This window comes from Triturus cristatus, chromosome 7, assembly GCF_964204655.1.
Source record: "Triturus cristatus chromosome 7, aTriCri1.1, whole genome shotgun sequence".
In the NCBI taxonomy this organism is placed as follows: domain Eukaryota; kingdom Metazoa; phylum Chordata; class Amphibia; order Caudata; family Salamandridae; genus Triturus; species Triturus cristatus.
This window is the reverse complement of record NC_140590.1, coordinates 985,434,154-985,460,775: the sequence shown is the minus strand read 5'-3', so window position 1 is coordinate 985,460,775 and position 26,622 is coordinate 985,434,154. Positions and strand designations below refer to the sequence as shown.

Below are 26,622 nucleotides of genomic sequence, written 5' to 3'. Positions count from 1 at the left end.
TGATTGGTTATCATTGTTAGACTAACCACATTATCTATGGTACTTGTTGCTGCTTGAAAGCCTCTTTCATTAAATGTTCTAAAATGTCTGCTATGGGCCCAGGTCTCCAGGTTCTTCAGTAATAGATTGGCAAAATAGTTTGATTCTACATCCCGCAAAGAAATTCACCCGTAGCTGATTGGGCTAGCAGTGTGGCCCTTTTTATAAATATGTTGCAATATTGACCTGCACCCTGATGCTGAGATGGATTGAGTGGTGAGACAGAATGCAAATAGGCTTCAAAAAGATTTTGGTCAGGCATCTGGGTCCTGTTTATAGAGGACATCTGGAAGACCATTTGTTCGAAGGGCGCTATCTGCTCAGCTTTTCCTTATGCATATTTTTAATTGGTCCAGGGTGTAATCTAATTGATACAAGGAGACTGTTGGATTCTGTATGGATCTGTATGGAAATTTGTCGATTCATTATATGGGTCCTCGTATAATGTTTTGATATGTTTGAGTCAACCATCCTGCAGTGCTCTGTTACCGTTGGCCGGGATTGGATATTTTTCCATGCAGTTCACAATCATCCAGAACTCCTCTGGTATTTGTTGTTGCAGGCAACGAGCAAATTTAGCCATTCTTTGTTACTTTGTTTTCTCAGTCCAGATTTTCTCCTTGTAGGTTTCACGTACTATATACACCTTACGTAGTCGGTCAAACTCATCTGAGAGTGTATTCATTTTCCTAATTTCCCTTATTTAAATATATATTTCATTAATTTTGGATGAATCAACACTTTCTGCATCTGAATTTACTTAGATTGAGTAATACTCTCAGTTTATAGGCATGAGCTGAAAGCGAAAACAGAAAGCGCAGAAGAGGTCCATTTCCAAACATAGCTTATCAAGTTGACATTACTAAATGTAGGGGAGTTTAGAAAATAATTTAGATAGTGTGAGAACGAGAAATGTAATTAGCCAGTCAGTCACCCATTGATCATGCATACCAAAGAGTTTCAACCAAAAAAACTCACCATTAATTAATTATGGAACTGCTGAAGGTTTAGAATATGAGTGGTGTCAAGAAGTTTGACCAATTTCCTCTATGTCTTCCAAGCACATTTCCACAGACAAAACTCAATTATACATCTCAGGAAAAGCACTTGACAATGAGCTGCAAGAGATACCGAAAGATTGAAAATCATTCTTTCATTCCAAGGTTTAAATTGTAAAAGGTCTGTTCCTAAAGGGCTAGGACGGCCCTTAGATCCTTGAATACAAGTATGGTAGAATTTAGGGTTAAAAGAAAGCTTGTCCATTGTAGATCCAGTAAGGATGGATTCACAGCAGATTCTCACTTATACCATTGAATAGTAAGTGAGCATTATTTACACGGATTTGCCCTCCCCACCTCTGCATATATGTTGGTCATCCATAGATAAGTTTCAGGAAGAGGTTAAACCCCTTCTTTTCAAATAATGGACAATTTAAACTTCTATACTTTCTGTAAGTCTGTAATGAGGAATGCAACTTTACTTTTCAATTACTTGATATAAGTTTATGTCATTGTGAGCTTTTCTACCTTTCTTTAGCATGAGCGTCTTCTATCCAACTAACTCTGAGATAATGAACTCTACCCAGTCTAAATTTTTAAACCTTGTCGGTGTTTTGTGCAGTTCAGCACAATGTGAGTGAGTAATGTAAATGATCTGCTGGAGCATATTTGTTGTATTGTTATTTTCCCAGCAGCTCAGGTCCCACCATGCAAGAAGGTGCATTATTTTAACTAATGACATGTAAAATAGGCATTTCATTTTGGTCAGGCTATAAGTTTGTCACTCTTTAATCCTGTAAAGTTTGTATTTTTTTGTATTTTCCAAAGTCATGAGCAGTGCATTACTTAAACAAACATAAACTAACAATTTTAACAAGAGGATTCCTCACTGTGTTATTGATGGCAACTTGAAATCAGACAATAGGCATGTATCTAAATGTGGCTACCTTGTACCTACTCTGTGCTTTTAGGATTATAGTCATAAAAGATGGCACACTCACTTCCATTCAAAAGTGAACATTCTTAGATGCACCAAAATCCTGTTTGATAGAAGATAAGTATGCAAAAAGACATTAAGCATGATTACCACTTTTCTAAATATTAAGAAAACAATTAGGACTACTAAGTTAGGGAAAGACAGGTTAGTTGTGGTCCTAATAATAAACTCATTTGTTTTCTTTGATAAATATATTTATATAAGGAAAATAGCACAGACCAGTTGAATGCCTATTAAGGGTTCACCTAGAGAAGAGAGGATGAGTCCCCATCACGATGCACATAAGCACAAGAAGGCTGACTTATGCAGATCCGTTCCACCATTCGGGAGTTCAACTAGCTCACCTACAGGGTGCAACAAGCACACCAGCACCCTCCAGTAGTACTACAGGAAGTTAATTATACCTCACGTGATCTCCAGTTACTCAATGATCTTTTTTATGCATTGTACTGGACAGAAGCACCCGCTAGCACTGAACTAATTTCTTTTCAAATATTTACCACCTTCTTCTCACAGAACTAAGAGCACTCCCTTAGCTCTCATTAAGGTAGGAGGCACCTAAATTCTCATGTTTTTAAATGCACCTTTCTTCATTTTGATTCGTTTTAGTTTTCCTTAATCACAGCTTTATGGACCCTGTGTCTGATAAAGACCTGTTAACCAGCCCCCCGGTTCGAACCACACTACTTCAATTATTTTGAAAAGGAGGACCTATAAAAGATTTTTTATGGATCCAGAGAACAAAGAGAACAAAGAATAGACTTCCATTACAATATCACTTTGTTTCTCAAATGTCCACCTCTCAGGACTATATTTTTACAGAACATCATAGTGAAGTCCTCATTTATTCTTCAAAGAAATGTGGATTGGCTTGCACTTCCTACAGGGTCCAGCAAAACTTTGTGTTAACATTTATGTGACTTTTTTGTAATATTCCCTTTGTCTGTATGTGCTGATGATGTTCTTTATTAAAAATTGTGATTCACACGTGCAGTAGTACCCCCAGTGTGGAAGCGTTAATGTTTCTGAACAACAACTTAACAACTTCTATGAATTGTTTTGTCTGTAGGTAATGTTAAAAAGGACAGTGAAGATACCTTCTCAGGGAATACAATGCATGAAATGCAATGTAATGCTTTGTTTTCTTACTCATATGAAAACAAGTATAAACAAAAAAGGAATAACTTATTAGGGCTACCGCTAACCCACGTTTTTCTATTTTAGTAGTCCCATTAAACTTGTGGTGCAAGTAGGCACATGTTTCGTTTTTTCCTTCATACATAATGACCAGAACATCTTGCAACCTTTTTATTAATATTTCTTCATTGACTTTTTATTAATCCGAAACAAAAACAAAGCGGGAACATAGACTCCCAATAGGCTTTCCCTAAATGCAGCAACAACCATTCTACAGATTTCATTTAATAGCCCTTTTTAGTTCTAAACATATTCCATTAATTAGCTATACGTATTTACTCCTACCGCTTTTAACCTTTCCTCAATGTTGGCTGTTTCACTTGATGAAGTAGAAGCCATAGTGTCCGTTTGATTGTGTCTGCTCTTTGTCTCTTGCACGAAACACTTTTGAAGATCTTTTAGATTTCTGAAAGCACAAGTAAGAAATTGACCTAGTTACATAATGTTGAAAATTACCACATCCCGAAACATCAAACTAAACTCTGTATGGTGGAATATGTTTCTGACTATTTACCAGTAACTTTTTTGTGGAATCTACAGAACATGTTAAACTGAAAACATTTACCTGTAACTCTAACATTCTGCATCATTAACCAGATTGCTCTTATTATTTTAAAATACTTTAAGAAGAAAAACATACAATCCTTTGTTTTAGTGAGACCACACAATTATTGAAAAAGGTGCATCAGAGCAAACCTGCACTCCAAATGAAATTTTGAAACAATTGCCTTGATTCATCTACCCTACCAGCATGTTCCTATGTGTGAGGAAGTCAAAACAGGAATCTCAGGTTTAGGAAAAACATGCATCATTTACCACATGGACAAAGTCCAGAGATGTTTCTGATTCTCTAACCATATAAAAAAGCAAATTAGATGTATTCACAAACAATCACCACTAGGGACTTGACCCTGCCCAGGAGCAGCATATAGTAGATGGCGTCAAAAGCTGCAGGCAGACTGAGAGGGATCAGGAAGCTGACAGACCCATAATTGACTGACTTTTTCTGAATAGTCAAAAATTAACTTTTCAAAAACCCGATGTTTCCAATTTCCTAGAATAGTTCGAATTTGCTTTGTGACTATTTTTTCTAGTGGTTTACTCATCTTATCCAGCTACTGTAATTTACACAAAGCTTTTTTTATATTGTTTAATAAATTGAGAGAAACCTAAAATAAGGCAAGACTCGGTAAAATTCACCACTGCCAGCAATGGTAGATTTTATGACAGGAGATTAGCATGGTTGAAAGGAAAACTGGAAAGTTCTATACTCTCAAAGTGGAGAAGCATCTTTTCCTCTGAAAGACGTGGCAGAGGAAGCAAAATTAATTCAGAAGTGACAGAACAGAATTGAGAAATATCAAGGCATACATGCTTATGGTTGAGTGAAGAGATTATGTTTTCTAGTGATTTGACTGAATGTTATGTTAAGCCAATTTTCACAGAAATTGATTCCGTCCTTAGCAGCAAATGATAGTAGGTTAGGACATATGTATGATGTAGGTTCCCGCTTCAATATTCATTGAGTTTCAAGAGTAAGTTTTGAAAAGGAGGTTTCTATATAAGGACTTCTGTAAGGCTTGAGTTAAAATAACATCAACAGGTATCTCTTAAACATAGTAAACGCCCCTTACTATACATAACCTGCTGGGATCCAGCCAAAAAGTAAGAGGAGAAAGAAGCCAAGGCCCAGTGGCAGAGATCATTACAGGTATTAAGGGCCTGATTCCTATGTCGTTCGGAAGGCCTCCGAATCAGATTTGGCTTTTCCGGATCCGATTCGTAGCCCTTTTTTCCGACCGAATCGTACACGGGTCCAGACGACCAAGTATGATGAGAAGATCGCGGTACTCGTCAACCGAATCATTTCCCAACCCGATTCTGTCCGTACGACTTGTTCGTAGACGTATCTTGCCGTGCAATGGAGCCAGATTCCGAGCGAGCAAGTACAATGCACGATTCCGATAGCCACATTGACTCGGTCTCAGTGAGACGAGACGACTGTTGGAATCGTACTTTGAGGGGCCGTAGCAGGCCCCCTTCACCCAGGGGGCCGACAAATCTGTCACGGGGGAATTCCCATGGGTCCCCCTGAGCCATGCATGCCAGTGTGGCGGGCAACATGGGGTGCCCGCCACAGGGTGTACGCTTTTCCCCACCCACCCCTTTTTGATATGGAAGCCTGTGTACGCGTCCAGTATACAGGCTCCCATAGAGTTCAATGGGAGTCCAAGCGAACCGAGTCCGTGAGCATATGTATCCATCGTACTCGCTCGTCCGGACTCCAGGAGCACGATTCGCTCGAAAAGCCCTAAGGATCAGAGTCGTACGGAGGGCTTTACTAGCAACATCGGAATCGGGCCCTAAGAGTTAAAATGCAGTATTTTAAGCCACTGTACTATACAGTACTTATCAGTGAATGTCTTGAGATGATACAGTGCACAGATCAAAGCTCTTAAATTGATCATTAAGGGGCTGATTACGATGGCAGGCGGACTTCAGTCTGTCCGCCATCGTTTCGTATTTGGGACTGCCCGCCTACAAGGCGGCAGTCTCACATACCATATTAGAGCAAGACCTCTATATAGAGCAAGACCTCTGACCTCCGTCATAGTGCTTGTGCCCCCAGCGCTGCTTCAGGCCGGTGATCGATGCCCCTGTGCTGCGCTTTGCTCCGTGAGGTCCTTCTGCTGCATGTTCAGGCTCACTCTTTTTTTGCCTTTGCTCACCTTTGACTTTCTTTGCCCTTTTCTCACTTTTTCTGTTTTGCCCTTTCCCACTTTGTCTTTTTGCCTATTTTTGCACTTTGCCTCTTTTTATCATGTTCTCCGTTCCCTCTGTTTCCCTCCTTTTCTTCCCCCCTCCTTCCCGCCGCTGCTGCACTCAGCAGGACACATCCTCGACCCCATCTTCACAGCTAGAAACTCCATCACCTTCAGCCGCACCTCCAAACTCCCATGGACAGACCATCTATACATCCACTTCACCTTCCAAACAACCATCACCCACAAACCTCCACACCAGCTCCCACGCAGAAACTGGAACAAGGTCTCCAACTAGCAGCTCACTGCCTCCCTCAGCAGCTCCATTCCAACCATCACGGACGACGACCCAAACACCGCAGCCCGAACCTTGCACAAATTGATCCCCGACTGCACCAACACCAGCGCCCCTTCAAGAAAACCACCAACACACATACCAAGAGAGCTAGCTGGTTCTCCACCGAACTCTGAGAATCCAGACGAACCTGCAGATGCCTCAAAAAGCAACTCCAAAACAACAGTAGCACATGACAACTTGAAAGCAGCCACTACCGCCCACCACCTGTTCATCAGAAACATAAGGTAGAAGGCACTCCAAGACAGAATCTCTACCCACGCACACAACACCAAGGAACCTTTCAGCATCATCAGAGTTTACCCAACCCAACAGTGAGACTACAGACATCCCTCCTACTTCCACCACCAAATCAAGACCATCTATGACAAATATGATGACTAAAACCAACATGTGAAACCCGCACCTCCCACTCCCGACACCACACAGCCAACACTTGACAGCTGGACCACTCTCACTAACGAAGACAGCCTGAAGACAATGAAGTAAATCCACTCCAGGGCCCCCACAGACCCCTGCCCCCCTCACATCTACTACAGAGCCTCAGACATCATCGCCCCGGAGCTTCCCTGAACCATCAACCGCTCCCTCGAGACCGCCTCCTTCCCTGGCGATTAGAAACACACCAAGATCAACCCTCTCTGCTCTCGTTTCTGGCGAAATTCATCAAAAAAGCCGTCAACAGCCAGCTTTTCTCCTTCTTTGAAGAAAACAACATCCTCGACACCTCCCAATCTGGCTTCAGGAAAAACCACAGCACCAAAACTAGCCTCCTCGCCGCAAAAGGCGACATCCGCTCCCCCCTCGACAGAGGGGATACTGTGGCCCTCACCCTCCTGGAACTCTCCGCAGCCTTCGACACAGTCTCTCACTGCACCCTAGCAAGCAGACTCCACAACGCAGGGATCCAGGACAAGGCCCTCAACTGGACCCGCTCACTCCTCTCCGGCAGAACGCAGCGGGTCAGACTCCCACACTTCCTCTAGGATCCCACACCGATCACCTGCGGAATCCCCCAAGGATCCTTCATCAGCCCCACTGTGTTCAACATATACATGGCCCCGCTCACCCCCATCGTCAGATCCCACGGACTCAACATTGTATCCTACGCAGATGACACCCAACTCATCCACTCCCTATCCAACGGACCCAACATATCCAAACATAACTTTCAAGAAGGAATGGAAGCAGTCACAAAGTGGAAGAAAAGCAGCTGCCTGCAACTCACCACACGCAAAACTGAAGTACTCATCTTGGGCCCACACCCCAATGCCTGGAACGACATCTGGTGGACCCCCGCCCTCGAGAAACCCGCCCACCCCCACGGCCCACGCACACAACCTCGGGATCATCGTGGACTCCGAACTCAAAATGGACCGCCAAATCACCGCCATCTCATCCTCCTGTTTCCACACCCTCCGACTCCTGCGAAACACCTTCAAATAGATACCCCTTGAACACAGAAAGACCGTCACCCACGTCCTCATCAGCAGCAGGCTTGACTACGGCAATGCTTTCTATGCCGGAATCAACAAGAACCTCACCCATAAACTCCAGAATGTTCAGAACACCTCCGCCGGACTAGTCCTTAACCTACCACGTCACTAACACATCACCCAACACCTGCGTTCACTACATTGGCTACCCATTGAAAAGAGAATCACCTTCAAGCTTCTCACCAACGCCCACAAAGCCCTCCACAACACCGTACCTGAATACTTGAACTACCGAATCACATTCCACGCACTCCAAAGATCCCTCCGCTCAGCCCAGCTCTCCCTTGCTATGGTGCCTTGCATCAAGAAGACCAGAACAGGAGGTTGTTCCTTCTCCCTCCTCATGGCCAAGACATGGAACACTCTCCCGCTCCACCTCAGACAAACGCCCAAACTCTCCCAGTTCATGAAGGACCTCAAGACCTAGCTCTTCGACGGAGCTCCTTGAACATCCTGGACATGTGCTCATCCCCCCCAGTGCCTTGAGACCTACTCGGGTGAGTAGCTGTGCTTAACAAACCTTTAACTGATTGATTGATTTACGATGGTGGTCGCGTTCCCTATATTTTGTATTGCGGTGGGGATGCGGTCATATTTGATAATTACATTATGTATTATTATTTATGTTATTTTTTATTTATATAATATACACTTTTTATTTTAAGAATCTTTTATTATTTGTCTGTTGTTAGGCATTTAAATATTTTTAAGAAATGATTAGATGTTCACCACTTTACCTGATTTTGCTTACCTTGGAGTGAGAATAGTAAATCGAACCCCTCTGAAGTCTAACACTTTACCTACTGTTAGTTAAACTAGAGTGGAAATAGTAATCTAACCTCTCCATAATTTAACACTTTCCCTAGTGCTGCTTAGACTAGAGTGGGAATAATAATCCTACCCTTCCGAAGACAAACACCGTCCCTACTGTTGCTTAAATTGGAGTTAGAATAGCAAATCTAACCCCTCCGAACTCCAACACTTTCCCTGCTGTTGCCAAGACTAAAGTGGGAATAATAAACCTACCCTTCCAAAGTCAAACACCGTCTATACTGTTGTTTAAATTGGAGTTGGAATAGCAAATCTAACCCCTCCGAAGTCCAACAATTTCCCTGATTTTGCTTACGTAGGAGTAGAAATAGTAACTCTAACTCCTCTGAAGTGCAACATCTTGCATAGATTATAGTGGGAATACTAAATCTAACCCTTCCAAACTACAATATGTTCCTTGTTTTTGCTTACGTAGGAGTGGGAATAGTAACTGTAACCCCTCCTAAGTGTAACACCTTTTCTACTTTTATTTAAATTGGAGTTAAATTATTTATTTTTGGTATTTAGTTGTTTTTTATGTGTATAATATTTTATTGTTTATTCAAAATGTAATTTATTTTAATATTATTTTATTTATTTAATTGTGATATGTTTAGGTTAATATATGTTTTTTAATATGTTTAGGGCTTTTGATATTACTGAAAGTCCTTAATTATTTCAATATTATTGTTATATTTTAGCATATAATATTTACATATTTAGTTTATAGTATTCATTAAAAGCATATATTATTTTTAATATTCAATTTAGGTTACATATATTTGTTCATTATATGTGTTTGTTCGTTTATATTTAAATTGTAATACATGTTTAAAAAGTATATTTATTTATTAATATTGTTTAAAGAATACATAGATAGATATATATGTAATATTACTTATTACATCTATTTAAATCTACTTGTCCTAAATAATATTATTACTTACTACTTTGATACTTTAAATAAATTACCTAAATTGTCATATATATGTATATATTAAAAACATATATTATTCCCTTGTTTTGGAGATATTCTGTACCACAATATTTTTGCAGTTTACATTAAAAGTATGTAAACTTGATATTTTTTGTAGGTGAGAAGTTTTGACACGATAGTCATGTCATTCGATATTGCCGTTCTCGATAGCCATACACACCTCCTTGAACTTTAATTTTCCTTCAGAACTGGATTAAAATCTATTGTTCTATTTCAATTATAATATCAATAACATTCATTATTCTGTTGAGTGGTGCTTCTTCTCAAAGCAATGGTGTGCTTGAGATACATTACACTCCTAATCAAATCCTGCCAATTAATTCAGGGTTCAATCAATGTATGCTTAAGAGGGAAACATTTAGGATCATGCGCCTGATCGTAGAGGTCGCTAGGAAGTCTAACATCAATAATCGCTAGCATCAATTTTTGAGTATGTCATAAACATCAAAGTTATTGCATTTGGTTGTCATTATCTCATTCAAGAAACAACATACATTTCTAACTACTCTTGGGGATTTGCAAACCAGATTTTTTCCTGGTGCAGGGGTGGAGGGGATACATCATAATACACAAAACCCATTTTAGAAGCATTTGAAAGGAGAGAGGCTGTCATTGTTTTGTAGCCTCTGAACCCATTACTACTGGGTGTTGCTGGCCAGAGTTAAGGAATTGGTGGGTAGTGAGGATAAACAAATGATTGATTTGTCTCCTTCCTAGCCATCTTTGATACACAGGAGACCACTCAGGTATGATGTAACTTGTGATGCCCCAAATAGTTCCTGGTTACCCCACTCTTTAACTTGTAAATGTGGCTGCTTCATAATTTATTTTATTTTATAATTTTCACAGAGGATGTTTCACAGATATGCTGATGATAAACAGGTGATCCTGAAAGGAACAGAGCATTTTCATTAGCATCTGTTTAATATGGTTGATGTTATCTTGAAGTACAAGACATAACGAGATCAAGCTGACTATGTCTGAGTGAACATAATATAATTCTTGTTGTGAGATAGTGTTAATGCAATTGCCAGGGTGGGAGAAATATATCCAGCTATCCCTAATAAGCATCTGCAGATTTCAAAGTTCACAAAGGTGAGGACATGGAGATGTATCTGGGCTCCACTTTGTCCTGGGATACATAAGTAAATATAGTTATTCTTTTGTGGAGACATCAACCCATTTTTGTGAAAAACACAATTGTCTACTATATTCAGATAAACATTATGGCTTCAGGCCTTATTATGACTACAGTGATTTCATTGGACCACCATAGTCGTGGAGGCGGCCAGTGGACCGCCGAACTAGCGGTCCACCTGCCATATTCTGACTATGGCGGTCGGACCACCACAGAACCACTGCTGCCGCTAGGGATCCACAATCCCTGGCAGTCTTGCAGCGATGTGAGGCTGGTAATATGCTGGTGGTGCCGATGCAGCACCACCAAGCATATAACTAGTTTCCTCACTGCCACAGGTTTCATGGTGATGAGCCCGCCATGAAAAGTGTGGCAGTGAGGATACAAAGGGGGCCCACAGTACCCCCTGTTGCCTCTGCCCTGTGGGTTGCATGCAGGGGGGCACATAGTGTGCCCCCCTGTATGCATGCACCCCAGTTCCTGCAGGGCATGGACTTGACAGTCTGCCCTGCAGAAACTGCCTTTGACCCCCCCATTGCAGTGCCTATTTCAAAGGCACCGTCGTGGGACCAACAAAGACTGCTCACCAGAGACTTTAAAAGTCGTACTCTGGTAGCCGGTCTATTTTGGCTTTGGCGGTCTCGGAGCAGGAGTGCGGCGTGGCGGCCCTGCTCCAAAACCACCAAAGTCAAAATAAGGCCCTTAATTAGGCAATTACAGTGTGGTGAATAACAGGGTTGATTAGAAATGCTTGAAAATAAGACAGCAAAGACCAGGAGTTGACTCCCTCACCCCCTGTTCATCGCCATATCTACTGGTTCCCTCTCATTGCCTTTCATTTAAGGCATTGTCCTTGGCCCTTCAAAGATGTATCAAAATGTATCCTTTTAGCTGAAAAGGCAGCCTTCACTACAGTTCCAATCAGCTCTGATGATAGTTCCCTAATTCAAATGAGCTGAATATAGAAGACTGTAGAAGCCTGTGGTTCACACCAACACCACATGCTGCTGTAACGGTTGATCTCCTGACTGTATGACTTGCAGGATACTTCTCTTTTACTGTCTCTACTTGTCCGTTGTATTCAGCTGTGGTTTGTTCTTTGATTTTTCCATATTTTTCCAGGTGTTCAGTGCTTAGATGCCCCTTGTGGGTGTTTGGATTTGGTTCAGGACCAGGATAATATGGAAGAGAAGATTGAGGAAAAGTCTGTTTTTATATGGCTTAATATTTACTTCACAGAATGAGAATATTTTTAAAATGCCTCTATGCAGAAACATTTGCTGATTGTTAGAAAAGGAGGCATATTATTGAAAGATTACGCTAGAAAATACATCAATATTCTAGAGATGAAATCCTAGTAATTGATAAATCAAAGCACATCAACCCAAGAAAAGAGGTGCAGAAATGAAACAAAGCAAACATGTGTTGTATGTCTAATAAAATATAGAAAGGGACTTACGGTTCACCAGAGAGGGTTGAGTCCATACCTCCTCCACTTTCACCTTCCTCCTGCATGTTTTCAGAGCTGTCGTTTTCTAGCTGTGTATCATCTCTCTCTGGAATCTCCTGCAAAGCTTCTCTTTCAGGTTTACGTAAGAATGTGTGAAATGGCTGTTTAACAAAACAAAACATGAATGAGACTACTACTGCAAAGACAAAGTTATATTATCAGAGTTCACCTCATGCAAACTTACCCCTCCCAAAGAAAATGAGAATAATAATATTAGAATATAGTCAAACAACTCCAGGCATTCTGCAATGGAAATATAAACATCTTTTGAATATTCCACTCTAACCATTGATTTATTATACCCCTTTTCCATGACAATCTAAATTTCTATGGATTTCTACTCCAGCTTTTTAGACACAAAGCAGTTTGACTTAAATGGGTTCACTTCAGAAAACCTTGTTTTTAAATCCATCAGATCAAATTAGCAGCAGAAGGAGATGTTGTCCTTCCATGACTATGTGGTAACCCAAGACAAGTTCTGTACAAAGGAAGTGGAACAACAAAGGACCATACAGATAGAAATGGCACATTGACTTTAGAGGTTCTTTCTTAAGAGACGAGCTTGTGTTTCACAGCTGGTAGAGCACACCATTGTCTTTAGGACAAGTGACATGTTGATCCTTTTGGAGGCCTGGTCAAGATATTCATCTGGCTGGAATTGGAATGGCTAACATGAAATCACAACAATAAAAGCTTGAAATGCTGGGTTTCGCAAATGATTGCAAATTCAGTTCATTTTTACTCCTTTCTACAAAGAATGGGGCAGACATTGGTGATTATATTATTTGCATGAATTTGGAGAAAGCATACCTCCACTGACATTTTGTACTCAGGCATAATTTGTTAATGTTTCAGAAAGATTGTAAATGATTCATGGACATACATCAGTAAAAAGGAAATCAGAGACCTCATAGCATTTAATAAACATCTCAGTAAGTGGATAAAGATTTTGGAACATGAAACAAACATGATAGTTTAGAGCTGTGTTTCACACACAACACTATCCGGAGCAATGAGAGTAACTGAAGAATTCTAAAGGGCTCCAGAAGATCTTTGAGTTTGTAAAGCTAAGAAATCAGTTTGAATTCTGTCAAACCAAAAAAGAGAAGAGTTTGTGGTCGAGAATGGATAAAATCACTAGGACACGAACCCTTAATCTTACTGGATGCTTGCTGTATGTAGGTCTTATGAACTATAAGAAATGATCTGGAGTGACCCATGAGGTTACCCCAGTTACTATTATTTAATCACACAAGACACAATTACTTCATACTAGTATGAACACGCAAGCTGGAACACCGACACATTCAGAGTCCAAGAGGCGATGTAAACAGAAAGAAAATGGAGAACCTCACAAGAGTCCACCTTCAAGAAGGCCTACAAGACCTCACTCAGGAGCTACTACCACAAATTGAAAGAGACCAAGAAGAAAGCTCTGATCTAGAGGATTGAAGCCAGCGATAACCAATACAAAGAACTCTTTGCCATTGTTAAGGAATTCACTCATCCACCAACCACCTCCAACTCCATCACCCCATCACTCGGACTATGCAACCAACTCTCTGACGTCTTCCACAAGATATCTAACATCTACAAGAACTTCGACCCTCAACCACATCCTACCTCACCTCCGACCTCCACCTCTAAGTGGACCCCAATGACCAATGAAGATACAATGGTTATAATGTCATCCATCTACTTGGGGGCCCCCAACCGACCCATGTCCCCATTGCTTCATCAACCTAGGGAGACCTACGATAAGCACAGCACTCACAACCGTCATCAACACTTGTATCACTACAGCCACTTTCCTGGATGCCTGGAGACGCAAAACAAAACATTTGTGGACCCCGAAGTTGTCAGCAACCACCGACCCATCTCCCTGCTCCCCTTCCCAGCCAAAGTCATAGAAAAGGCCATCAACCGTCAGCTCTCCCTCTGCCTTGAGCTACACAAAATCCTGGACAATTCACAGCACTGAGACAGCCCTCATCGCAGCTTCAGACGACATTCGCACCATACTAGATCAAGGCCACACTGCTGCACTCGTCCTCCTGGACCTCTCTGCAACCTTCGACACAGTCTCCCATAACACGCTCATCTCCAGACTCCACAAAACCAGAAATCAAGGACCTGCTCTTAAATGGTTAGCCTCCTTCCTGACCGGAAGAACGCAGTAGGTCAAGCTCCCTCAGTTCACCTGAGAACCCAAGGACCTCATCTGCGGAGTCCGGCGAGGCTCCTTACTCAGCCCCACTCTCTTCAACATATACATGACTCCTCTAGCAAGCATCATTCGGACCCATGGACTCTACATCATCTCTTAAGCCGACAACACACAACGCCTCCACTCCCTATTAGAAGACACAAACACCACCAAAAGTAATTTAAAAATGTGCATGACCAATGTGGCCAACTGGAGGAGAGACAACTATCTCAAACTCAATGCTGACAAGATGGAAGTACTTATTTCTTCAACAATAACTCACCCTGGGATGCCACCTGGTGGCCCACAGAACTAGGACCCACCCCCCCCACCCTCCGACCACGCCAGAAAGATGGGCATCATCCTGGATACCAACCTCACCATGAGGCATCGAATCAATGCCTTCCCCTCCGCCTGCTTTCACATACTTCACAAGCACAGAAAAATCATCAAATGGCTCCCTCCTGACAACAAAACAAAAGTCACCTCGGCCCTCATCACAAGCAGACTTGTATACGGCAACGCCCCCTATTATGGCATCTCCACACACCTACTACTCAAGCTGCAAACCATCCAAAATGCCACTGCTTGACTAATCCTCAGCCTTCCTCATTGCACACACATCACACCTCACCTCTGAAAACTACACTGGCTCCCCATTCAGAAACGCTGCAAGTTCCAGATGCTCATCCATGCCTAGAAGGCACTTCACCTGGGTCCCACCTACCTCAACCACCATCTTCACTTCCACCAACCAACAAGGAACCTCCGCTCTGCATCATTCATGCTCGCCCACACACCTCATATCCATAGAAGCAAGATAGGAGGTAGGGCCCTCTCTTACCTGGCAGCCCAATCCTGGAACAACCTCCCCCAGCACATTAGGTTAACCTTGTCACTTATGGATTTCCACAAGAAACGGAAAACCTGGCTCTTAAACTGATCCTTCTTGCAGAACCCACACCTACTCAGCACCTGGATACCCTCACGGATGGCAAGATTCATGCTCTACAAATCCAGGTCACATGACATTACAACACCCTATTGACCTCCCTCTTGCTTACCTTTGCATGATGACTCAGTGCTGAGAGTTCTGGATCCAGGTGCACTGATGTTTTATTGAGGTCTCCCATGAAAGTAAGGCCTGGTGGAGGCACGTGTTTGTTTGTCACAGGTGTTTTGCCCACTTGTGCTGGAGTTATTATGGGCATCTCTGCTCTCTGTGGAACATTTATTCCTATGAAGAAACAAAATGTGATTTTCCATGCATCACCTCCAGTCTCTTAGAACTTCTAGTTTCATCATCAACACTCTAAATTGTTTCTTTATTTAACATGTGCTTATTTTTTTGACATTTTGGCAGTGAGTAATACAAATTTCGGTATTGTGTGAATCTAGAAATAAAGTTCTCAAATTCTTAAATGGATATTGATCATTCTGTATGCATAGAAAACTAGCATGTATCTAGAATGCATCTTTGTTACATGTGAATTACAATTACAACACATAATATGAAGAATTTCAACAAGGAAATGTTCAGAAGAATTATCAACTTAGTTATGATGCATGCTGGCGACATTTGCTAGAAATTCGCGCTTTCAATTTGCTCCCTGACCTTATGGACCTGTCCAAATATGTGCACGTCTTTACTTTAAATCATGCTCCCATCAATTCATACGTACGAGCCTCTGAATTGAGTTTATGTGTACTGTTTTTTCCATAATTTCCTTTCAGGACCAAGACCTTGACAGAGAAAGAATGAAGGAAGAGTGGAACTCAAGTATTCTTGACCAGTAATCCTCTCAATGTACGTCAATATCAAAGACTCCTGCCTCATGGATATCAGATATTTAAAGCCAGTCTACAACACTTTCCTTACAGAATCTCTCAGTCATGACTTGTTTCTATGAGCATCCCAGAAAATCATCTTCCTGGAACAATTCATTATCTGAATCATGATAAAAGAATGAACACAAGACACAAAACTAGTAATGAATACAAAAGCTCTCTGACCAATTAGTGAACACCTCCATTCACAATGCTGGTCACACCCTGAACCACGTCTTCTTTCAAAACCTCGTAGTAAGCAACGTGAAAAAAAAGTTTTATCATGGTCACCTCACTTGTTGATCACAGTCCATCTGGCAATAATGATCCACAATTTTACACCTCAGGACAAAAATCATTGAAAAACAACCCCATTGTGGTAATTGAAAATCTACCTAGAATACGAACGTTTAGGCATTGCTCCCACTGTTGTACTTCCCCTTTTGACCCACTACTAACAAAGTTTTGAATACATTAAATTGCATTTAAAAGTCTGAGTTTATATCTGGATAGATGGTCAGTGGAGTACCACTCAGCAGTTAAAATGTGGCTAGAGCATTGCATTTGTGCTACTTTCAACAGTAGGTTTGGGAGGCATAAGAATAAGAGAAGGTCTGGGTGGAGGCAACATAGAGAAGACTGAATCATACAATGGGCCCTTTAGGGTCATTAGCAAAGGTTGTATGTCAGAAAGTCAATGACAAAAACATTGGCTCACATACATTTTGTAGATTAAGTATTGGTAACAACCTGGTGTAGATTTTCTAATATTAAACTCTATTCGGACAATATTTTTGTAAACAATGTTTAGGACACCATTTTTTGGTCAGTTGCTAATATGGTCATGATTTTGTGGTACAATACTTTTAGACCTGACATCCTTGGCGTGATATCCCCCCAAACCTTTTGCCATTATGCTTCTTGTTTGCTCAATTATTGTTTGTTGGCTGCTAACCAGTGCTAAATTGCCTGTGCTCTCTCCTTCAACCATGGAAACATTGGCCTACACCTAATTGGCACATTTAATTTACTTGTAAGTCCCTAGTAAATGGCACAACATGTAACCAGTAAATTAATTTCGACCAGTGGGCCTGCAGCACTCATAACTCCACCCACGAAAGTAGCTTTTTTAAAAACATGACTCAGGCCTGCCACTGCAGCCTGTAGTCAGTTTGAAACTGCCATTTAGACCTGGTTAAAAACAACTTTTGTCAGGCCTAAACCTTACTTTTTTATACTTATGTGTTAGCCCTTAGGTAAGCCCTATAGGCTCATAGAGTAGGGCTCATTGTATTTAAAAAGTAAGACATGTATAATTAAGTTTTACATGTCGTGGCAGTGAAAAACTCCTGAAGACATTTTTCACTGTTGTAAGGACTAACAGTGGATTACCCATACAAACAATTTAAAAGAACATGCAAATTGAGTCAATACCTACTTTCCCATTAATCATTAGCATATCAAATAACACTGTCCTAAATTCATAATAAGATCTGCTCTCATAAAAGACAATTAAATCAGATAAACAACCACATTAAATCTCATTCAAATTTAACACACAATAAGAGATAAAATCCAAATTCATCCACCCTTGTTTTAAATTAGACCACTACTATCAAGTTGATTGTGTATCTGGTGTATGTTTAATTCAACTCCCCTATTAAAAACAAGCTGCATTAAAACATATAAATTCATTAGGCAACATTTCTAAAAAGATTAGGCCAGGTCTAATTATTTCCATCACAAACAGAGGTAAAATATACCATTGTCGCAAGGATCTAAAGTGCCCACAGAACATTAAAAAATGCATAGTTTCTTGCTCTGAGAAGGAATTGTAACAACAAGGACCTACATTTCCAACTTTGTTCCAGACATGAGGCTCTGCCCAAAAATATATTTAATTTAAATCTTGTTCATGAAAATCGATGGTGAGGGTTTATAACCACTGTATGTTATGGTTTGATGTACGTACATGGCTTCAGGGTAACATAAGCTCGTACAGAGGCTTTACTCATCTCCCTCACCTCTCTCTTTTATTGTAGTACAGAAATATGATGCCTCATGAACCACAATAAGTCAGCACAGACCATCCGTTCTAGCAACCTGTATAAATTAGGGCGTTCCAAATCTGCAAATGTGGATTTAATGTACCTAAGCCAGGGAATACTACCATCCCTGTCCAGATTCATGCAGTTCTTCAGTATAGCCTGATTGAATCCCAACTCGGGGGCAGATTTACAAGCTCCTTGAATCATTTTTGAGCAGCCGTTGCGTCACTTTTTGTGACGCAACGGCAGCGTAAAAAATGCGGGCCATTTGCAATGTGACACATCTAGGGAGATGCGTCACGTTGTAAAGCCCTGCATCACATTATACCTGCACCAGGTATAATGTATGCAGGGTGGGCGTTCCCATGCAAAAAAGCCTCGTAGAAGTGACGCAGTGAAATCTACAAGATTTCACTGCTCCACATCTAAGATGCCACTGCGTCAAAACCGTACGCCTGCTTGGAGCAGGCGTAAGGAGTGACGCAGCACAGTGAGGATAGGTCTCCCCACGCATTGCTGAGTTGCGTCGTGCTTGCGACAAGACTCCAGCAAAGCGTGACTTTTGTGCAAACAGATGCATCAGAATTTCGGACGCATCTGTCAATCCTTGTGCCATGGTGTGCCGTATTGTAAATACGACGCAACCATGGTGGCGCAAGGATTTCTCAGGGTGGCACAGGGAAAGTGACGCATCTCTACAGATGCGTCACTTTCTTGTAAATCTGCCCCTCTGTATTTAACCATATAGAAATTCATCTAAGCAAGAGTTGCAGAGTTAGCAAATCGGATATGTATCCTATCCCTAATTCTTCATGCAGGATATAAGAAGGAATGGATTGAGGCATAGATAATAAATGTCTCATACATTTATTTTCTATTACGTGTAGATCTGTGGCCTCTCTGTATCCCCAGATATTGTCCATAACTTGCAGTGGAGATACATTTAAAATTATACATTTTTATCAGGGCCTTAATTGTCTTTGCTATCGAACGGGAAGTAAAATCAAACACTGAGGCGGCTACCCTGGCCTTTCGATTTCTTTTAGCTCTCGCCGATGGGGCCCATAGCCTCTCTCATCAAATAGGACCCCAATATAAGAAAAGGCCTTTACTCTAGTAATCTCAGAACCCTATAGGATGCATTTTCTGTGTCCGATGCTACTAGAGCCCATAACCATTTTGTGTGATTTGTTATAGTTGGTACTAAGATCCAAACTATTCATAAAACTAACAAAGGACTTAAAAAATTGTTGCAGGCCCACAGCATTTATTGCTATCAATACTGCATCATCACCATATTTTTTTTATTTTATTTTTTTGCATCTTTTATATAGCGCGAACTCGGCCCGAAGGTATTGGAGCGCTGTACATGAGCACCATATTTACATTACATAATCAGGAACGGGGAGATTAAGTGTTTTGCCCAGAATCACAGGATGTGGACGCGACCTCGAGGCTCGAACCCTGGCTTCCTGCACCAAAGTCGGCAGTTTAAGCCGACGGACCACATCCTCTCCCATATAGTAGGGCAGGGATAAGATGTGACCCTGCCCGTGGGGTATCTTTACATGCAGTACATAATGTCGGGCCTAAATTATTTATATTTAGTGTAAACATGAGTGGTGCCAATATATATTCCTGTCTCACCCCCTCCCCCGCTGAAACATAAGCTGTAGGGTAGAGCTCCCATTCTTGTCATATCCTACTACAGCAGTCAAGCCCTTGTGTAGTTCATGCAGAAAATTCACTAGGTCCCTGCCAATCCCCATGTTAAGGAGGATTGTCCACAGTTTACTCCTATTAACTCTTCAAAAGCTGATGTGAGGTCCATAAAAGCTAAATGGAGCGAGCCAGCCTTAGCAATTGTGTATTTCCCTATTATCATCTGTAAATTCAAACATTGACCTAGGGTGCCCCTTCTTGGCCTAAAACCATACTGCAATTCAGTTGTTTTCATCCAGCCACTTAGTTAACCTGGTGAGATAACACATCCCATAACCTCAACCACTGAATCTATAAACGATATAGGCCTATAGCATTGCAGGTCACTTCTTTGCTCATTTTTAAATACATGTATAATTAATGACCTATACCATGAGAGAGTAATGCCCATTTTACATGCGGCTTTTAAGATATTAGTTTTAAATTTACCCCATTCATAGAGTCCAATTTATACAATCAGCAGATACCCCATCTGGGCCTGGGGCTTTGTTTTTGGACAGGAAAATAACTGCCTTGATCACCTCCTCCTCAAATTCCATGCTAGATTTACCTTGAACACACTCCCCATTAATGGCTATGACTTCAGCAGAATCAAACCCATATATTGTTTCAAAAAGCTGCACCCAGTTATCAGGAGCAATATGACAATGTACTGCTCCTCTACCGTCTCCTGTGAAATAAGGGTGATTAACTAATTCCTAAAAACTAACATTACATTTTAAAATATTAGGCTGAAGAAGTTGGTCTCATGCTTCTTTTCTAATTTAATTTTTCCGATCAGTTATTGCCACTTCATATCTTTTCCAACACAACGTGACCTATGAATTACTTCTGGGAGTTTATGTCAAGGCTGTCAACACATTTTGATGATTCTCCGAACACTTATGGTAAAACTATCTATGTATAGGCTCCCTATTTTTGTCGTCCAAACAGCTTAGACACTTTGAAACTTGCTTACAAACCCTGCTAAAGGCTTTCAATAATGCATTTGGTTGACAGATAGCCTCTAGACAAAAATGTATGTCCCATCCACATGTAATAAATAAATTATCCAAAAAGGACTCGAGGACCACCATGTTCCATTTCAATCTCCGACCATGGTCAATAGTATTGATATCCTGGGTCACTGGCCCTTCTTTGGTCAGTACTTCTGCCTCATTTCTCCATTCTATTCTAAGATATAATGGGTTGTGGTCACTAAACTGATTCCAAGTGACCCCAAATTACTTAACAAAATGAACTAAATAGGTAGAGATAAAAATATAATCAATAGTGGAAGTAAGACTACTACCGTTAAATGTAGGGATGACTTCTTGAACGCCCATAGCTGTATCGTTCTGTTACGCAAATACCAGATTATGATCAGTCAAAATAGCACTAAGGAAATCTCCTGCTCTCGTGTGTTCTATATGTCGATGTTCATCTAGGGGACACTTTTCAATAACTTGACATGTGGAAGGAGATGAAGCCTATTTTTAGGATTCAGTTATCTAATGGGGGAGATAATGGGAAAACTTAAATTCCTATCTCCATTTCTCAATGAGGCTCGATCCCGCTGGATAGGGGGGTCTAGGGTAAGAGGGGCCTTGTCCGTCTCAGAAAATGAACCCCTTTTATCTGAGACTCTTGTTGAAATGTACAAGTGTCTGCCATGTGTCATACTCCTAGGCATTTCTGTTCTGTTGGTACTGCTAGGAAGGTTAATGGAGTGTTGATTCTGAGCCGAATTGATTTTTTTTTTTGTAAAACCGTTTTTATTGCAGAACAGTATAATAGGCAACGTACATTCAAAATATTTCCGCACCGCTATTACCAGTATCATATCCCACTTGGCCATTTAGGCAGTCGTACACAGCTTGTGAGCCCACATCCCAGAGGCCGGGCAGCGTCGTCAAGGAGAACCTTATACTGTACCAGAGTTCAAGCTGTACTTTTGCCGCGAACATAGCAGGGTGTCTGTGTTCCGCTTTGAAGTTTCTGCCTCCCTTTTCCCCCACCCCAACACTTCCCCTCCCCAATCCCTGTCCCCCAGCCCCCTCCCTCCCCACCCTCCAGTGCCCACGCCTACGACTGCGCCTGTTCCCGACCGTAATGTTTAGTCTGGGGTACATTTCAGAAGTAAATAACCATCTACTGTGTTTGTGTGGTTGGAATGCTCCGAGGGGCAGCCTCCAGCTCAGAGGGCTCCTCGTCCTCCTCCATCTCGCTGCTGCGCAGGGCCTGCACCAACCCCTCCCACGCTGTGGCCGCCGCTAGTGCCCTATCGTCAGCCCTACGAGTCGCTAGCTGATATCTAAGCGTGCTTTCACTCGCCGCCCATTTCTGTAGTTCCTTAACCCACCTCCCATGTGTGGGGCCCGCCTTCGACATCCAGAGTCTCGTCACCTCCCTCTTTGATAAGAGGAGGCCCATGTCAATAAATGTACTTGTGTTCTTGTTCTTGGGTGTATGAGGAAACCAGTGCAGGACACAAACCGCCTTAGTGTATTGCAAGTCCCTGTCTGTCACCGCAGCCAGTGACTCTGAGCCGAATTGATATGATTACTATGGTACACATTTGCCAATTGCAAGGGAGTATGCATATTATAGCGTGGGTTACCTTATTACATTTAATAAGTGCAACTTTTGGATTGGGTGCAGAGAGAGAGATACGCTGTTTAAGCTCAAATTAATTGTAATTTAAAACCTTCATTAATGGTGATGGCAGATTTATAGTTACAAGTCGGAAAATGCCACTTTTACAAAGTTGGCATTTTCATGTCCTAACTAACTATGCCTTCCACCAGCCTTCCACAATTGTCCTGGGACACAACTGTGAATGGCTCTGCTGTTGGGATTTGTGTATTGCTTCCAGACAGTAGCACAAAGAAGGGCTTAAGTGTGGACAAGATGGGCCATCTTGACAGAATGACTGGAAAGGGGTTGTACCCAGCACCACTTGCACTTCAAAGGCCTTTGTCTCCTCCACACACAAAGAAATCTGACACCAGAACTTCCCTGCCTTTTGTCACCCCCAGACACTTTGGAGCCTTGACAGGGAAAGGGGAAGACATTTCCAGAACCAGGTGTGGGAGCACAACAGGGAGTACCCCCACACAAAGGCTGGCACCAGGTATAAATACTGGACCTCCTAAGCCACTCATCAAAACACCCCTAGACATTTGGAAGTTGCAGAAGAAGGACTGCCGTGCTGCCAGAGGACTGCCCTGCTGCTTGAAGGACTGCCTTGCTGTATAAGAAGGAGGATTGGATCTGCTTGCCTTCATCTCAGGTTACCAAGAGTAACACCAAGGGTCAGTTGGTTGACCTCCTGTGTGAGCTATAGGACACAACAAGCTTTAGAGGCCTCCCTGAAATTGCCCAGCTGACACTGAACATACAAATGGACTTGTCTGAGCCCTGCTGCAGGCCTCTGCTGGAGTGAGGACTGATCCTGAGAGGTGCCCCCTCAGATCCTGGAACCTTGGTTGGCATCGATGAGACTTCCTCCTACAAGAAAAGATGAAAACCCTGAAGCTTGGGTTCCTCACAACCCCAAACGGGCCCATTCGGGCCAAGCCCCTGCTGTCCGAGACACCTGCCAATGTGAAGCTCCAGGTGGGACCTGCTCTTCTCGTCAACAGCAACGACCAGAAACATGAGAGCTGCACTGCACACTACAGCAATGATAGCCTGCAGTGACCACAAACAGGAAGCTACAGCAATGACTGTCTACGACTGGCTCCTCACACTACAGGGATGACTGCCCGCAATGCCCGGCTTGATCTTTGTGCTACATCAATAACCATCCACAAAGCTCGACTTGCTCCTCTCGGGCTCTTCCACCGGGAACAGAAACCTTTGTGCTGACTTAGAAGGTAACTTAAAGGTATGACTAACCAGGTCCCTGTATCTGATCTGGGCTCCATCGTGGTTGGTCTATACTTGTGACTTTTTCCGGGTCTAGTGCTCCCATATGATCGCGAGTGCTGCTCTGTGTTTTAATGTGCTACTGCCAATAATAACGTTAAAATGTAATATCTCCTATTCTGGCAATTGGTTTTTTGTTGTTCTGGAATAATTTAATTTATTAAAATGTACTCTCTTTTCCAGATTGGTTTGGGATTTTTTTTGTGTTGTGTTTTCACTTTATTTCTGTTTGTGTGCTGCTATATACATTGCCTCTAAGTTAACCCTGACTGCTTTGTGCCACGCTACTAGAGGGTTAGGCACAGGTTAATTTAGCAACGTTGGTGGTTCACCCAGACAAACCCCTCAACCAATAACCCAATTCCCTATGCATACCATTAGCAGAGCATGGGGCATAGCCAGAAAAGTGCATAAAAACATAAATATAGGCCAAGTATATAAAGTGTGGTGAAAGGAAGCCCCAAACTGGGATCATGCATAGTAAGTAGGTGGGCCACATAAACCAGGTTCCTTAATGACTCACCCAGACCATTTACTGGCTTCAGTTTGAATAGCAATATATTACTGGCAGTGCTAAAACATAAAGAATTTCTGAAATAAGAAGGGTTAATTCATTTCCTGAATATTTCATGTTAGAGGGTCATTCAACTTTTAATAGCAGAGATCAATTTTGTAAGGCAAACCGTAAAAATAAATGGTGTAGGAGGCTGTATCTTCTTGAAACTCAGAGTTTGTAGATGTAAGCCATCCTTGCTGGAAGTTCATGAAGGATTTAAGAAAAAAGAAAATATGAGATGATTCACTTTATTAACCTGGAAATATGTGGTACTTAGGAAACAGAAGCTTTATGTAGCATTCGTGGATCTGCAAGCAGCGTTTGATCTAGTACCACGCGACTTGCTCTGGAAGATTATGCGCGACCTAGGTGCTCCTGCGGATTTGGTAGCAGTGATAGCCCGCCTTCACATTGATAATTATGTCCAGGTTGGGTGGGGGAAGAATGACGAACTATCAGAAAAGATACCAATACAGCGAGGGGTGCGACAGGGATGCGTTCTCGCCTCTACGCTGTTTTCCCTGTTTATAAATGATGTGGCACGTCGCTTATTGGCTTGTAGGAATGATGCACCCTCCCCGAGTCCCTATCTTGCTCTTTGCAGATGACTCCCTACTAATATCTAAAACAGCCAAGGGCCTGCAAATACTTCTGGATGGATTTCTAGAATTTTGTAGGGACAGGAGATTAGAACTTAACACCTCTGAGACTAAATACATGGTGTTTGGAAAAGTACGGGGTGGTCTACGGGAGATTAAGATTACACACAAACCCCTTGAATGTGTAAAAAGTTTTGACTACCTAGGCATAGGACTGAATGAGTTATTAAAATGGGAATGTCAGTTAAACAAGAGTTATCTAACTCTATGCCAAAGATCCAAATCCATACTAAGATTTCATAAACAATCTTACACCCAACCCCTCTCTCCAGCTCTGGAAATTTACCGTGCAAAAGCCCAAAGCAGAGCCCTGTTCGGAGCTGAGATCTGAGGCTACACTACTGTCAACAAGTTAACGACTTGTGAAAACATATTTGTTAGGTCCCTTATTTCGGCACCTGTCACAACTCCTCTAATTCCCTTTTTTTTTACCTCGGGTTGAAGAGAATTGGTGATCTGGCTGCTCTGAAACCCTTAACCTACTGGTTGCGCCTATGGATAACCCCCCAACTTACCGATTTTCGAGACTCTCTACGGGAGGTTATGAAGATCATTGGTGCATCAAAACAACCATGGTTTAAGCACATCACAGATTGGTGCAAGCAAATGAACATGATGGATTTGTGGAACATCGGGATAGGGCTTAAAGAGAGGATCTATTGAGATTAAAAGTCAGATACTGGGAGGTGGTGGGAGATCACTACACTAATAATTTGTCTAGTGTTCAGTTATCCTCCAAATTTTTAGCAATAAAATCATGTCCACAATTCGAACCTTTTTTGGACCAAATTTCGCCCCCCCTCTCAAAAAGCTTATACGTTAGATTCAGATATGGCAATTTGCTCCTAAAATTTCCTAGAAAGGAGGAGGTTGGCTTACTACTAGATTCATGTCCTGCCTGCACTAATGTCAAGGAAACTGAAGAACATGTTTTATTTTTTTGTCCTAGATACCATCTGTCACGCAGGAGGTGGATAAGACCAATCTGCCTCAATTTAGGAGCTAGGAAGCATCAGATTGCGTATAGAATCTTAAAAGCGGATGTATCTGAGCCAATAGTTTTTGCTGTTAGCCGTTTTCTATTTGCCTTGTGGACAATCCGACAGAAGCTTTTATCACAGATTGCACCTTAATATAAACTGTTTTCATGTAAATATGCACTTTATGAATTGCGGATTTCAGGATTGCTCCCCTGTGCGGTTTATAGTAGGAAGCATGCCTTACAGCTGTTATTCAATGGATTTTGATGCATGCTTGGCTGGTCATTTTCATGTCCCTCTTTTTAATAGCAATTGGATATGGATTTGTTTTTATATTCTTTTTAAATTGTAAATAGACATGTTTTATCTTTTGTATACTTTGATGGTTTTGTGCAAATAACCGAATAAAGTTATTT

General features: G+C 41.8%; 1 protein-coding gene across 1 annotated transcript in view; it reads right to left on the bottom strand.

The window, feature by feature from the left end:
• Nucleotides 1-26,622, bottom strand: part of LOC146810960 (protein bicaudal C homolog 1-A-like) — a 273,354-nt gene that overhangs the window by 97,458 nt on the left and 149,274 nt on the right. Inside the window, exons 12-14 of the mRNA XM_085618020.1 lie at nt 15,570-15,742; nt 12,249-12,400; nt 3,517-3,637 (exon numbers count right to left, since the gene is read on the bottom strand). Of these exons, the coding sequence (XP_085474146.1) occupies nt 3,517-3,637; nt 12,249-12,400; nt 15,570-15,742 (446 nt within the window). The remainder of the gene's footprint in view (nt 1-3,516; nt 3,638-12,248; nt 12,401-15,569; nt 15,743-26,622) is intronic.